This window comes from Schistocerca gregaria, chromosome 3 (genome assembly GCF_023897955.1).
Source record: "Schistocerca gregaria isolate iqSchGreg1 chromosome 3, iqSchGreg1.2, whole genome shotgun sequence".
In the NCBI taxonomy this organism is placed as follows: Eukaryota; Metazoa; Arthropoda; class Insecta; order Orthoptera; family Acrididae; genus Schistocerca; species Schistocerca gregaria.
The window spans coordinates 600,690,923-600,703,865 of NC_064922.1; the positions used below are offsets into that span (position 1 = coordinate 600,690,923).

The 12,943-nt window shown below is 41.4% G+C and overlaps 3 protein-coding genes across 4 annotated transcripts in view; 2 read left to right on the forward strand and 1 right to left on the reverse strand.

Moving 5' to 3' along the window:
• LOC126355491 (octopamine receptor Oamb-like) overlaps positions 1 to 12,943 on the reverse strand; it is an 879,391-nt gene that overhangs the window by 447,495 nt on the left and 418,953 nt on the right. The gene's annotated exons all lie outside the window — the stretch shown is intronic.
• Positions 1 to 12,943, forward strand: part of LOC126353965 (protein yellow-like) — a 158,889-nt gene that overhangs the window by 92,204 nt on the left and 53,742 nt on the right. The window lies entirely within an intron of this gene.
• On the forward strand, positions 1,430 to 9,185 carry LOC126353966 (uncharacterized). The gene is made up of 2 exons (XM_050003274.1): positions 1,430 to 1,545; positions 8,819 to 9,185. Exons 1-2 carry the CDS (start codon positions 1,453 to 1,455, stop codon positions 9,029 to 9,031), a joined length of 306 nt encoding a protein of 101 aa, XP_049859231.1. The 5' UTR covers positions 1,430 to 1,452; the 3' UTR covers positions 9,032 to 9,185.

The following is a 12,943-nucleotide window of genomic DNA, read 5'->3' on the forward strand; positions in this document are numbered from 1 at the left end:
AGTTACATTGTCATAGCATCTACAAATGAACATACGTATTCGGTTGGTGCATAAGGTCCTAGCGTTTTTCCATAAGTTTAATAAACACAAGACATACACAACGTACATAACAGAGACTTTAGACACGTGAATAAAGTGGATGCACGATGACTTCCAAACCAATTCCTTTACTGCGTTTTCTGTCAGTCTAACAGAATCCAGGCGGACCTTATCATGATGCAGCATCACTTCACAAAGTCTTCCTTGTCATTGTTCTTCGATTGGGACTACAAGACGTGTCAGGTGTCGACAATAAATGTCAGCAGTGATGATTACACGTTTGGGAAGCAATTCGTAGTACGCCACAGTTTCGCTGTTCCACCAGAGGCATACCATTGTCTTGCACTGAGAGATACTGCTTTGTTTGGTCTCAAATAATCATTTCTTACCAATACGGTAGTATAAAGACACAATTTCGCGTCACTTGTAACGATACAGGGCGGGAATGTTCGGTGTCGATCACGATCCAACTGATGACGGGCACACAGAAATGCACATACGGCTACCCACAGATTTTAGTGATTTTGGCTTAGAGCATGCAGTACCCTTACACTCAAGTTTTGAAATTTCCCCATTGCATGCCAATATCGAACGATGGTGGAACGATCACAGTTCATCACGTTTGCCACTTCTCCAGTAAACTGACATGAATCATTGTGGATTAATGCGTTTAAACGAACTTCATCAAACCCCGAAGGTCTTCTGAACATGGAGACTCACTAATGTAAAACGATCTTACGTAAAACGAGGTAACCATTATCTTGCCGTGTTCAGCCCAATAACATTATCCACATGTTCGGGGCAAATGTTTCTCGCTGCCTCTGCTGATGTCATCCCTCTACTGAATTCAAACATGGGAATATGTCGGAAAAGTTCCAAATTCTCTACTTGTCACTCCATTTTCTAGCGTCCTCACTGCCGCTTGCTACCTCCAAATAACGAAATTATGATGCTTAAACTCAGAAAGCAACAGTAAACTACAAATAAGAAAAGTGAAAATCTATAAATAAATCCACAGAAGTCGGAATATCAACAAGAAAAGCAAAAACGCATTATAGTTATGCACTACCTGTTTTGTTCATCCCATAGTCCACATAACGAATCACTTGTTAGAGCTCTCGCTAAAGCAGGATGTGCAGTGAACATAAAATGATGGCGACGATATTTTTACCTGGTGGACAGACTGGTGGCTTTTTACACAGGTCGACACTTGCCCTAGTAGAGGCGTGGCAGCCTACAGCGCGGTCTCATTTGGCTTCCGGGTGACAGTGACCGACCTCGCTAGTGGGGCCTCCAAACACCTGCAGAGTCAGTACTTCCACCCCAAGCCGGGCATCTTCTTCACCCTCCACCTACTTGCCGTTTGGTCTGGCCGGTATAACGGCCGACAGGAGCTGCGATGGGAACGTGTACATGCTGGCATTCGCCAGCAACATTCAAGATGTACTCGACAAGAAGGCCATAAGAGATGCCAAAGGCAGACAAGTTATGGATGTCATCAAACAGGTAACGCATTATTTAGTGTTACACTTATTTGTAACTTTCTAACATATTGCAACTGTATACCGGTCCAAGGCTCGAACTGGGAACTTTGCCTTCTGTGGCAAGCGCTCTACCGACTGGACAATCCAAGCACTTCTCGCGACCCAGCCCCACACCTTCACTTCTTCCTGTACGCCTCCCCTACCTTCAAAACCAAAGTCACGCTTGGGTAGTTCATTCGGCAGATCATTTCCCCTTAAAGGCAACATCTTAGGTTTTAAACTGGTAGGACGTTCCAAAATATGAAATCATCTTTTGATAATAGTTAATAGAGTGGAAATGAAACTAATATATTTTACGAAAATATCTACCCATTTTTGGCTGAAAGGAAACAAACCGTTGTTTTGTATCGTGTCCTAGGCAGTGCATCGTTTCCGAAATGCACCTTCACATGAATTTCCTAGAACATCTTAATTCAGTCAAAATTCTACTAGACAACCAATGATACAACGCAAAAGAATTTTTTCTATTTGTTTCAAACATCTGAGTTCGGATATTGGTTCCACAGGGCTTGGTTTTTGTCGCGGATTAGCATTTGACAGTGATATCTCTCTTACCCCATATTCATGCGCAATGTAAAAAATAGCCCCGTTGAAGAGACTATAAGAGGATTTTATTAATAAATTGTTCAATAATGTATCAATTAAGGACTTGACGGGGGTAAACCAATTCGTAGTGATCATAGGCTTATAATACGCAAAGTCATCATGGACAGATAGCATAATAGATACAGAATGACGAGGTAGAAAGATAGAAACATAGTTAATGAAAATTTGTTTTAAAAATAGAGAGGTATAAGCATCTATTCAGCATTCTAAGAAGTGAAGATTTCAGAAATATAGATGAAAAAATGGTTCAAATGACTATGAGCACTACGGGACTTAACTTCTGAGGTCATCAGTCCCCTAGAACTTAGAACTACTTAATCCTAACCAACCTAAGGACATCACATACATCCATGCCCAAGGCAGGATTCGAACCTGCGACAGTAGCGGTCGCGCGGTTCCTGACTGTAGCGCCTGGAACCGCTCGGCTATAGATGCATGGGACGTGTAATTAATACAGATACGATACTTAAGGAGAAAGAATTCATAAAAAAGGAAAATCTTAAGAGGAACAAGGCAGCTATTAAAACAATGGAAAACAATAAAATGAAAAAAAAACTTAATGTTATGTTCGGAACAGTCACATTTCACCAGTTATAATATAACATGTTACAGTAACTAACAAATTTGTTAAATCATTCCCAGATGTCTTTAAATCACTGCATAGTTCAAGAAATTAATCCTATACACAAACCATTAATACTGAAACCAATGACATTCCAAAAGTAATTCCAGGTGATTTTAAAACGCCATTCCAGATACGAAGAAAGGAAAGGTTCTAGAAAACGGTGGAGTTAGAAGAAAAGCTATACAAATGGAACTAGGAAAATTATTGTAGGTGCTATGTGGAGTGAGAGAATTTAAAAGCTGGGAAACTTCCATGAATATTCCACACCTCAGGAAACAGACAAGGGACAAAGATAGTTTATTGCATTTAGGGTAACGGAGAAGGACTTGTAATTTACCCAAGAAGTGTGGCATTTATTCCTATACCAAACTGTAAATTATCTCTTACAGCTGTAAAAAGACTGGGATGTGCCTGGTTCATATCCAACCTCCCAGTCAGCATGGAAATATAGGGTTAATTACCTTAGATCTCACCTCATTAGTCGCAGGAAAATACGACAGGGGTATCGCACTCTCTTAAGCTATTTCCGGATACTAAAACTGCTGTCAATGTACAACTGAGCGAGCGTAGCATATTTTCAAACAAACTTGACAAATACGATTATAACAATTCGTAAATAACTAATATCGACAGCTGAGTACAGCGTTGGATCCAGTGTTGAGGGAGCTGAAGCGGGCCGGGCGGTCGCGCGGCCAAAACATTACCATACATGGTGCGGGCCCGAGCACCAGTGACGTCACAAGGTACGTCACGAGCGACGGTCCGGCTATATAAGCACGGCAATGACAACCACACGACAGTCATTCACTTGACAACGGCAGAGGAGATTTCTGCCGAAAGCTCGGGGGCAGTAAACCACTTGATGCTGCTTGAAACCCGAGAATGTTTTACTAACGGATATCGCCGCGAAAATATGCAATCGTACGTAACGTACCTCTACAGAGAGGAGACGTGGCGCAGAATCAAACGCCTGGGAAAGGTGGGCCTGAAGAAAGTTGATTTACTAAGCTCACTCGCCTTCCTGCTACGCTACCGTGATGAGAAGACGGTTCCACGTTTTGCCATCGTTAACCATTACATGGACACCACGGCAGCCAGAAGAAGTTTTCGCCGTGTTAGCTTCGCCCTGCTGCGGGAGAAGATACATTTCACCAAGAAAACATCTGGATACAAACGGTCATGTGCTTTTGACCGTTCACCTGCAACAGACAAGGTCACTTTCGGCTTTGGATTGGGACTGGATTGATGCATTAACAGTTGCACAGCAAACATCATCGAGACAGAGAGCAACGGAGAAGCAGAAAGGGAAATTCAGTAGGCTTTCGCTGCAACGACATGGAGCAGAACATAAAGTTACGGAGCGTGCTGTGATCAACATGGCAGCAAGAAACTTCGACGCAGGTGCCATCTCAGCACTTAAGAAGGGACTTAACTTTTCTCTTCCGCCACGAAGCATCCCCTTCGCTGTCATATTGATTTGTGTTGAGCAAGCGATTCGTAAGTTTCCAAGAGATGTGGTTCAGAAAATTCTTAGAGAAACGAACCGTATTCTCTTAAATCCAAACTACCAGCTTCAAACATGACTAGAGCTGAATGCAGTGGCCTCCGTGCTCTCCGGAGTGATCCTCTCACCGTCGTCCAAGCAGCTGACAAAGGCAATGCTGCCGTCTAAATGGAACGAGCCGACTATTACGCAACAATCAGACAGATGTTGGTGGAAGAAACATACCAAAAATTGCCTCGGGACCCAACATCCAGAATAGTGAGGAAGACTTCGGAGCTACTCAAACGGTCATCGGTGGAAGACAATACTATTAAGAACTTCCTCCCCAAGACATCAAGACCGCCCACGTTCTATGATCTGCCGAAGGTGCATAAGAAGGATACACCGTTGAGACCGATAGTGAGTACCATCGGATCGTCGAACTATAAACCTGCTAAACATCTGGTCAGCCTCCTCTCTACGCACTTTGGACACTGTGGACACCATATAAAGAATACAGCGGACTTCATCGATCGGATTAAAGGTCTGAGACTTGCTGAAGGCGATATAATGGCAGGCCGCGATGTGGTTTCTTTATTCACGTGTGTCCACATCACTGACTCTATTCACTTCCTGTCCCAGCTCTTTGACTACACCATCCTGGATTTATTTAAGCACATTCTGACGCCATCATATTTCTTACATGGTGGAGAATATTTTAATCAAACTGACGGCGTAGCAATAGGAAGTCCATTAGCTTCAGTAATAGTCAACCTCTTTATGGAGCATTTTGAAGACATCGCCTTGGACACGGCTCCTGCAAAGCCGAGCTGTTTTCATCGCTACGTCGATTATGCCTTCGTCTTTTGGCCACATGGATAAGACAAGTTAGAACAGTTCCTGGAGCCACTCAACAGCATCCACGACCACATCAACTTCACAGTGGAAGAAGAGAAGAAGGGTTCCGTCCCGTTCTTGGACGTGCTTGCTCGCCGTAAACCCGTTGACCGCAAGCCCACCCACACGGATCGGTATCTGAACGCCACCAGCTTCCCTCACCCAGGACAGAAACAGACAGTTCTGAGGACCTTAGTACATCGAGCTGAAACCGTCTCAGACGCTGAAAACTTGCCGAGAGAATTGAGCCACTTACGCATAGTTCTTAAGGAAAACGGTTACAACAACAATCAGATCTCACAAGCAGTGTCATCCAAGCCTCAACGGAAGAAGACCTCTGAAGAAAACAACAAGCAGGTTGCTTTCTTACCGTTTTGTGGTTTGACAACAGGGAAGGTTAGTCGGCTCCTGAATCGACGTAAAATAGACACAATCCTCAAGCCTCTGGGAAAGATCCCGACACTAATTAAATCCGTGAAAGACGATGAAGGCCTCAGAACGCCAGGAATTTACAAGATACCGTGTGGATTTGGGCATTTCTATGTCGGCCAGACTGTTCGCACTATCGAATAGCGCCGCATAGAACATGAAAGGTGTTACCGTCCGCGCTGTCCCTAAAAGTCAGCTGTAGCAGAACATGCTCTGGAAAACGGACACCGAATTGCATTCGGTGAGACGTCTGAGATAGCGTGATAAATGAGGCCATAGAGATTAGAATTTCTGACAACACCTTCAATAGAGTCGTTGGATTGCAGCTGAGTACAGCGTGGGATCGGGTGCTGAGGGAGTTGAAGCGGGCCCGGCGGTCGCGCGGCCTAAACATTACCATATATGGTGCGGGACTGAGCAACAGTGACGTCACGAGGACGGCGTGGCTATATAAGCCCGCCAGTGACAACCACACAACAGTCATCCACTTGACAATGGCAGAGGATATCTCTGCCGAAAGCTCATGGGCAGTAAACCACTTGACGCTGCTTGAAACCTGAGAATGTTTTATTACCGGATATCGCAGCGAAAACATGCCTTCTTTTGTACAGATGTGTTCCACTTGCATTAATCTCATACACTATATTAATTATGATTGTTGATATATTTTCATTTTAATCCGCAGTTGTGTAAGGACATAATTCGGAATTGTGTGAATTATTTGCAATACCAAATTGATGGATGTTATTCTGTTTCAAAAACTTTGTTATTCCGAAATGTTTTATTCATGTATTTTATCAATTTATAAATTACGTCACTAGCATGCCTACTACACTATAGTGATCTGAGGGACAGTTCTTTAAGAAACGCGTGGTCTTTAGTTCACATGTGTACAACCGACCCCCTTGACATAGAAGACGGTCAAGCTAATAGTCTGGGACAACAAGTTATTCATTGCCCACACAACAGCTGCTGGATAAAACTGCTGGTGTAGTCCTAGGTTAAGCATTAGAAAGATTTGTATTTCAAATTTTGTGGGCCATTTTGAAGTAATGAACTGTTAAGATCGTTTTCAGGGCGATTGGCTTTTGCGTTTGACGTATTATATGCTCCTGTTTATGTGTACGTCGATTTAAGAACTATGTAAATCCCTCTACAAAGATCCGTTATTAATATCCAGACAGTTGTAGAATACACTGAGCCAGTCAGTTACCGTTTGTATGATATTATTGTGCAAGCCCAGAGTGTCTGACGAAAATTAGAAAAGGTGACCGTAGTGTCAGTTTGTTCACGATAGTTTTTTGTGTGTGCACCACACCAGTTCAGTATTAGTCTGAACGATACTTACCGATTAACTGGATTATTTTCAGTGACAGATAATGTAATGATGCAATTAAGTGCTGCTCGATAAATGGAATTGATAATTATTAATGACTAAGACGTTCGCTGCGGACAGCAACAGAAAAAATTCTTAATGGGTCTCTCCAAAATTTCAATGAAGTTCCTAATGTACATCAGACTTTTATTTTGTACATAGCTTTTGGACAGTTTTGAGAGAGACTCAAGTATACAAATTTGCCATAGTACATATGAAATAACACAGCTATTTTAAAGTATCTCTCTGAAAGAAGCAAATCTTCTCTGCCTGAATCTCTAAAAGACATCGGACATTCATATGTGTTTAACAACAACACTAATTAATGTAGTAATGAACATAATTTAGTAAGAATTTCAGGTCGTTCAAGAAAATTGTATCGATACAAAAGACAATTCAGACTTAATGCGCGTTCTTTAGATATTTACATTTTCTAATGCTTCATTTAATAGCCCTGTAGTATAAATAATTTTAATTTAACTAAAAGTTGTTCAAACTATTAAAAATAATATCTGTTGCGATTAAGTAACATAAAAGATATTAACAAAATTCGATAAAGCTATGAATTATTCTATAGAAAATATTTTCAGTGTTTACGCATTCATTTCAGACGCCTAAGACACGGCAAAGTCAACTTTAAAAATGAAGTGAAAATAGTTCTCATTGCTATCTATGGTTACATAGATGAATTTTATTTTAAAATTTTGTGTCTGAAAAAAAGGAATATATACTTGTACTGTTGTTAAGTTATCTCCACTACAATATTCTTTGTTCGTAATAATATTTACAGGTACGTCCCTTACTAAATGAAATTTATTTAATAGGGAATAGGCTACGTCGTTAGACGTTATTAGGGTACATCGTTTACATGCAAGTAACGGTTTAGATGAAGCTGAATCAAATAAAAACTAAACTTTTACCGTTAGTCTTCTAAAACAGTAATCAATTATAAAAATATATTCCATATCCAAACTGTTTTCTGCAGTACACTTCCATTATATGGATTCTTATTTCTTTTATCCAGTAGGACGGTTCTTTTGAGTCTCTAGTTCCAGTTTGCATTTGGGAACAATGTGCTGTTTCGATGTTGTTATTAAGCCCAGTTTCAATCTTAACTATACCAGTTGCCTCCAGATAATGATGTAATAAATTGTTTATATTTTGCTTTAAGTTTTCAAAATGATGTGCCTGATTTTGTTAGACTGACAGGATACGTTCTTGAAATGATCCGGGCAACTGTTAATCTAGCTACTAAATCCACGCAATATTTTTCTACATCTTTGTACAGTTCAGAACTCCTACTTTTGTTCTGTTACCTAAAGACTTCTAGCATTATTTTTTGTCCAGGTTTCTTGCCTTCGTTTTATGTTGATGAATCTATAGTTTTGGATTCATTATTGTAACTAGACCAAGTTTCTGTCCTCCTGCGTTCATTTGGTTTGATGATGTCATTCCGTATCGATCGAAAGATCTTTCGTTACACGAAAGCTCACATTTGAGTGACTCTTTTTATTAGACATGTAAAAATGTTTTGCTTTAAAAATGTTATCAGTTTTCACTGTTACTCCTGTGCTTAAGCTCAGTTTTAATTCTGTTGTTAGTAATAGTCTTTGTTGTTTTGTAAACACAAATTTGTAATGTTGTACACGTTACGTTTTCCTTTCTTTATTCCTTTCATCTGGGTCGGGGAGCAGCAAGGTAATACTGACACTATGCCAACTCTGAGAGATTTTGTTCTGTAAGTTCCATATCGTATTGCTCACTCTATGGTCATTTTGCGCCGCCATGAAGTACAAATTAAACCGACTGGACTGCTTCAGGTGGCTCTGCCCGGAGAGCTGTCGGGAACGAGCGGCCCTCTGGTGGTGGATCCCAAAGGCGAGTTGGTGTTCTTCCCCATCCAAGACGAGCTGGCTATCTACTGCTGCAACACCAGCAAGCCGCACCGTCCAGACAATTTCCATTTTACCGTTCAGGACAAAGAACGTATGCAGTATGTCTCCAGTATGCAGACATACTCTACGAGTGGATGAATGTGGTTGCTGACCAACCGTTTTCCTTCGTTCTTATCGAATACCATAGACTATTCCGACGTTAATTGCTACATAATGTAATTAGCATAAAAAGGTAGTATGTTAGATTTTCACACCATACTGTTCAGTTCGCTGGTCAGTTAGTCATGATGTCTCGATGAATCTAACTTCTAAGAAGCACAGAATTGTATGAATTAAAAAAATTATACCTTGAAGTAATTTTTTTCTGTTTCTTTCTAAAATTCCACACAGTGTACTGCTTAGAACATCACGTAATGTCGTATATAGTAGCTCATGTGAAGCTGTGGTTTGGCTACATGTCTATATATGAAAATGACCTACTCTTATGAACGTTTAGTGACTATGGCAAATATAGTGAATTATCACAAATTGTAATAATTACTACAACGCGTAGGTCAGCATAAAGAGGTTCCTATATTATGAATTCGAACCACACAATTCAGTATCGGTCTTCAGACATCATGCCTCGACAGGATGTAAACGAAAACCATAATTGTAAGAAATACAAAACAGCAACAGTCTTACTAGTCGTACAATATACCGCATCGAAGCCAATCTAGTAACGAATACTGAGATTTTCCTTCATGTCTCTATGTATAAATAAATTCCTCATGATCATACGATGCGAAGCTTTCGTTTTGTGGTTGCCGCATCCCTGTGACGATTGATCATATGTTGTTCGAAGATCACGTGTTTATGTCAAAGAAAACCAATTCAGTTGCAAATGTCCAGGCTATTATATGCATTCGTTTGAAACCCTCAATTTTTTGTCTGACTTCGGTTTCATTACTCGCATTTACAGTTTTTTATTGCAGTCTCCACTTGTTCCTATGCTCTTATGTGCTAGTATATTTGCTGTGTATACTTCACAGAACCAACATCAGTAATAACCTGTTTTTTAGAGTCTACCCTTTACTGTACCATACAATTCCTTAGCTACACTGATCGCTCTGTTATTAAATTAAACGAATCTCGGAGTCTCAGAATGACAACAAATTCTGCTTTCAGCTAATGTCTGCTGCAGACTTATGTTGTTCTTATGGTGTAAGTTTGAGGTCCAAACACCAATATTCTCTAGACACTTTATTTTGGTCATCTTCATATTGAACTCACACGTTCTGTTATACCGCTAATTGGAATAGTTGCAAATATGGGAGTTACAAACACGTAAATAGCCTGTATTTTGTTTATAACACGCCCTACTAAGCCACTGATTGCTCCACTCATAGCTAGATAGCCGTCTGTCACCTCGAAAGATGATAGTCCCAAGGAAGACCAATCTTCTCTGTAACTGCGTCAGTAACGTCACAGTTAATTCAACTATACAAAATATTGGTCTCCATCAGCAAACAAGTTATTGGTCGTCTTAAAGTGCTATAGATGGCGAAAACTAGTACCAGGCGACCATGCGACCTCCATCGCATATATAGGTCATGGCAATAAAATTGTGTGTGTGTGTATGTGTGTGTGTGTGTGTGTGTGTGTGTGTGTGTGTGTGTAACAGTCCGCAGTCAGTTGTATGGAAGCAGCACAGAAAGATGGCAAAATGGGGGAGAGATAATGTTGTGTTTGAACGCATGAATGAAGATTCCCAATTTGTTGCTGTATTATCAATTATGTTCAATGTGTATACAAGTAATTGTGTTCCACTCGCAGCCGCCCTTTTTCTGTAATATGGTGTAAGAACAATGGGCGTAAAATATTCCTGAACAGCAGAGGTTGGCGCTGCAGTCATAGACTGTGGGGCTGGTCCAGGTGGAGGTTCGAATCCTCCATCGGGCATGGGTGTGTGTGTTTGACCTTAGGATAATTTAAGTTAAGTAGTGTGTAAGCTTAGCTACTCATGACCTTAGCAGTTAAGTCCCAAAAGAATTCACACACATTTGAACAAGCAGAGATTGGGGACGGTTGCTATCCCTACTTAAAGCAATCTGTTTCAAGGTCGAAAGGAATTGCTGCTGTCTGTGAATGCAGGCCGGCCGAGGTGGCCGAGCGGTTCTAGGCGCTACAGTCTGGAACCGCGCGACAGCTACGGTCGCAGGTTCGAATCCTGCCTCGGGCATGGACGTGTGTGATGTCCTTAGGTTAGTTAGGTTTAAGTAGTTCTAAGTTCTAGGGGACTGATGACCTCAGAAGTAAAGTCCCATAGTGCTCAGAACCATTAGAACCATTTTGTGAATGCAGGTCTTCATTTTCGAGCAGCTCGCAATAAACATATGGAGTCAGGTATCTCGCAAAAGCCATTGCTCACGCACTCCATAAGGCTGCAAGTCTTCAATGGTCCGAAAAACACAAAAAATGGCCGGTAAGTAACTGGAGACATGTGATATGATCTGCTGAAAGGTGATTTGCGTTTGTTTAAATGATGCAAACGATCGAATGTGCCGGTTGTCACATGAATTGTTTAACTTGTACTGTGTGGAGTATGTACTTCAGGCTGGAGGTGGTTCTGTAATGTTTTCGGACTGTTTTTGGGGTGCATTTCGTGTGATCACTTGGACTCATCCGTACAGGTTACTGTGTCCGTCGAATTAGTTGTTTATTTCAACATTCTTGCTGGCCAGTTTCGTCTTTCATTCTACATTTGCCAGTCGTAACGTAGGGCGAAATGTCTGGCACTACCTGGAAAAGAAGGTGTAGCGTAGGAGTCAATATCTCCACAGTGTAGTAGCTCTACAACAGCATACCATCAGTGAATGGATTCAGTTGGACATGTCATACGTGAAAAAACACTTTGGATTCTCTTTCTCGCCGACGCCGTTATCAAGCCCAGTGTTGGTGTGTTTATCTTGTTTGGAATGAGGTATAACATCTCCCTGCCCTAATAAGAATAGCTAGCTCTGCTGTATCTGGCAAGTCCAGTGACTCATCCAAGCACAAATGAAACTGGTCAACATTGAATACCCTGTTTCTCCACACAGCAGTTTTTTTTCTTTTCTGGTCTTTTATTTTACTTTTTAATTTATTTTTCTTTTTGACGAGTGAGATGTGGCCCGCCACGAATTTCCTTCCTGAGCATCGCCACATGCTCTAAGTGGCCTTGGCATGTTGTTCGCAACGCGGTCGGGATGATGGCGGCCCCGAGGTTGACCATGTGTGACGACGTCTGCCATAACGAGGCACGCCAGGTTCCAACTGGTCCCAGGCTTCTCAGATAACGGTGGTACTGACATTCAGTGAGTCTTACCTCCTGGAGGAAGATCTACCCATAAAATGCATTGTGCGCACTTCTTTATTATTTTGAATGATGAAATTATCGGGGAGATGTCAACATTCGGTCTGGACAATCATCTAGACGATCCTGTTCCAGTACTGAAGAGCCACGAAATTACCATTAATAGCGGAGAGCACCGTCAGGCATCTATACATGGTACTGTAGAAATGCATGACTGATCCACATGAGTACCAAGTCGTACGATATTTGGCGTGTCTGTGAAAAGCATTAGTACCTAGCCACTTCCCCATTCTTCTCCGACGATCATCAGGAATCATAAAAACACTGCTTTCATGTGAAAAGACACATCGCTGGTAAATGTTCTATTCGGGGCGTTCCCTTATCAACAGTCTTCATGTTCCACAGTGACTGGGACACAATATGTACAGGAGGAAAGTTATTTAAACTGTCATACTCTGGGTGGTTGCCCAGGACATCACAACAAACGTTGTTTTTCTAATGTCACAATTACCTGTGAGCGTTTTTCATCCTTTGTACGGCCTAATTGCTCTCAGCATTCAGCCCCTTCACGAGCAACTGTTAATCCATTTGTCTTACAGCGTGTGCAGAACCTGGAACTGGATGATTATGCACCAAGATCACAGCGTTCGCAGTATTCATGTAACAGCTTCATATGCATCCTGCACTTTCGTTCTTTGTGCTATTTACAGATGAAG

What these genes read in the sequence shown, in the direction of transcription:
- LOC126353966 (XM_050003274.1), top strand. Translation starts at nt 1,453, where the DNA reads ATGCTGGCATTCGCCAGCAACATTCAAGATGTACTCGACAAGAAGGCC. An exon ending in TTATGGATGTCATCAAACAG is followed by an intron (nt 1,546 to 8,818) that starts GTAACGCATTAT and finishes GGACTGCTTCAG; the next exon opens with GTGGCTCTGCCCGGAGAGCT.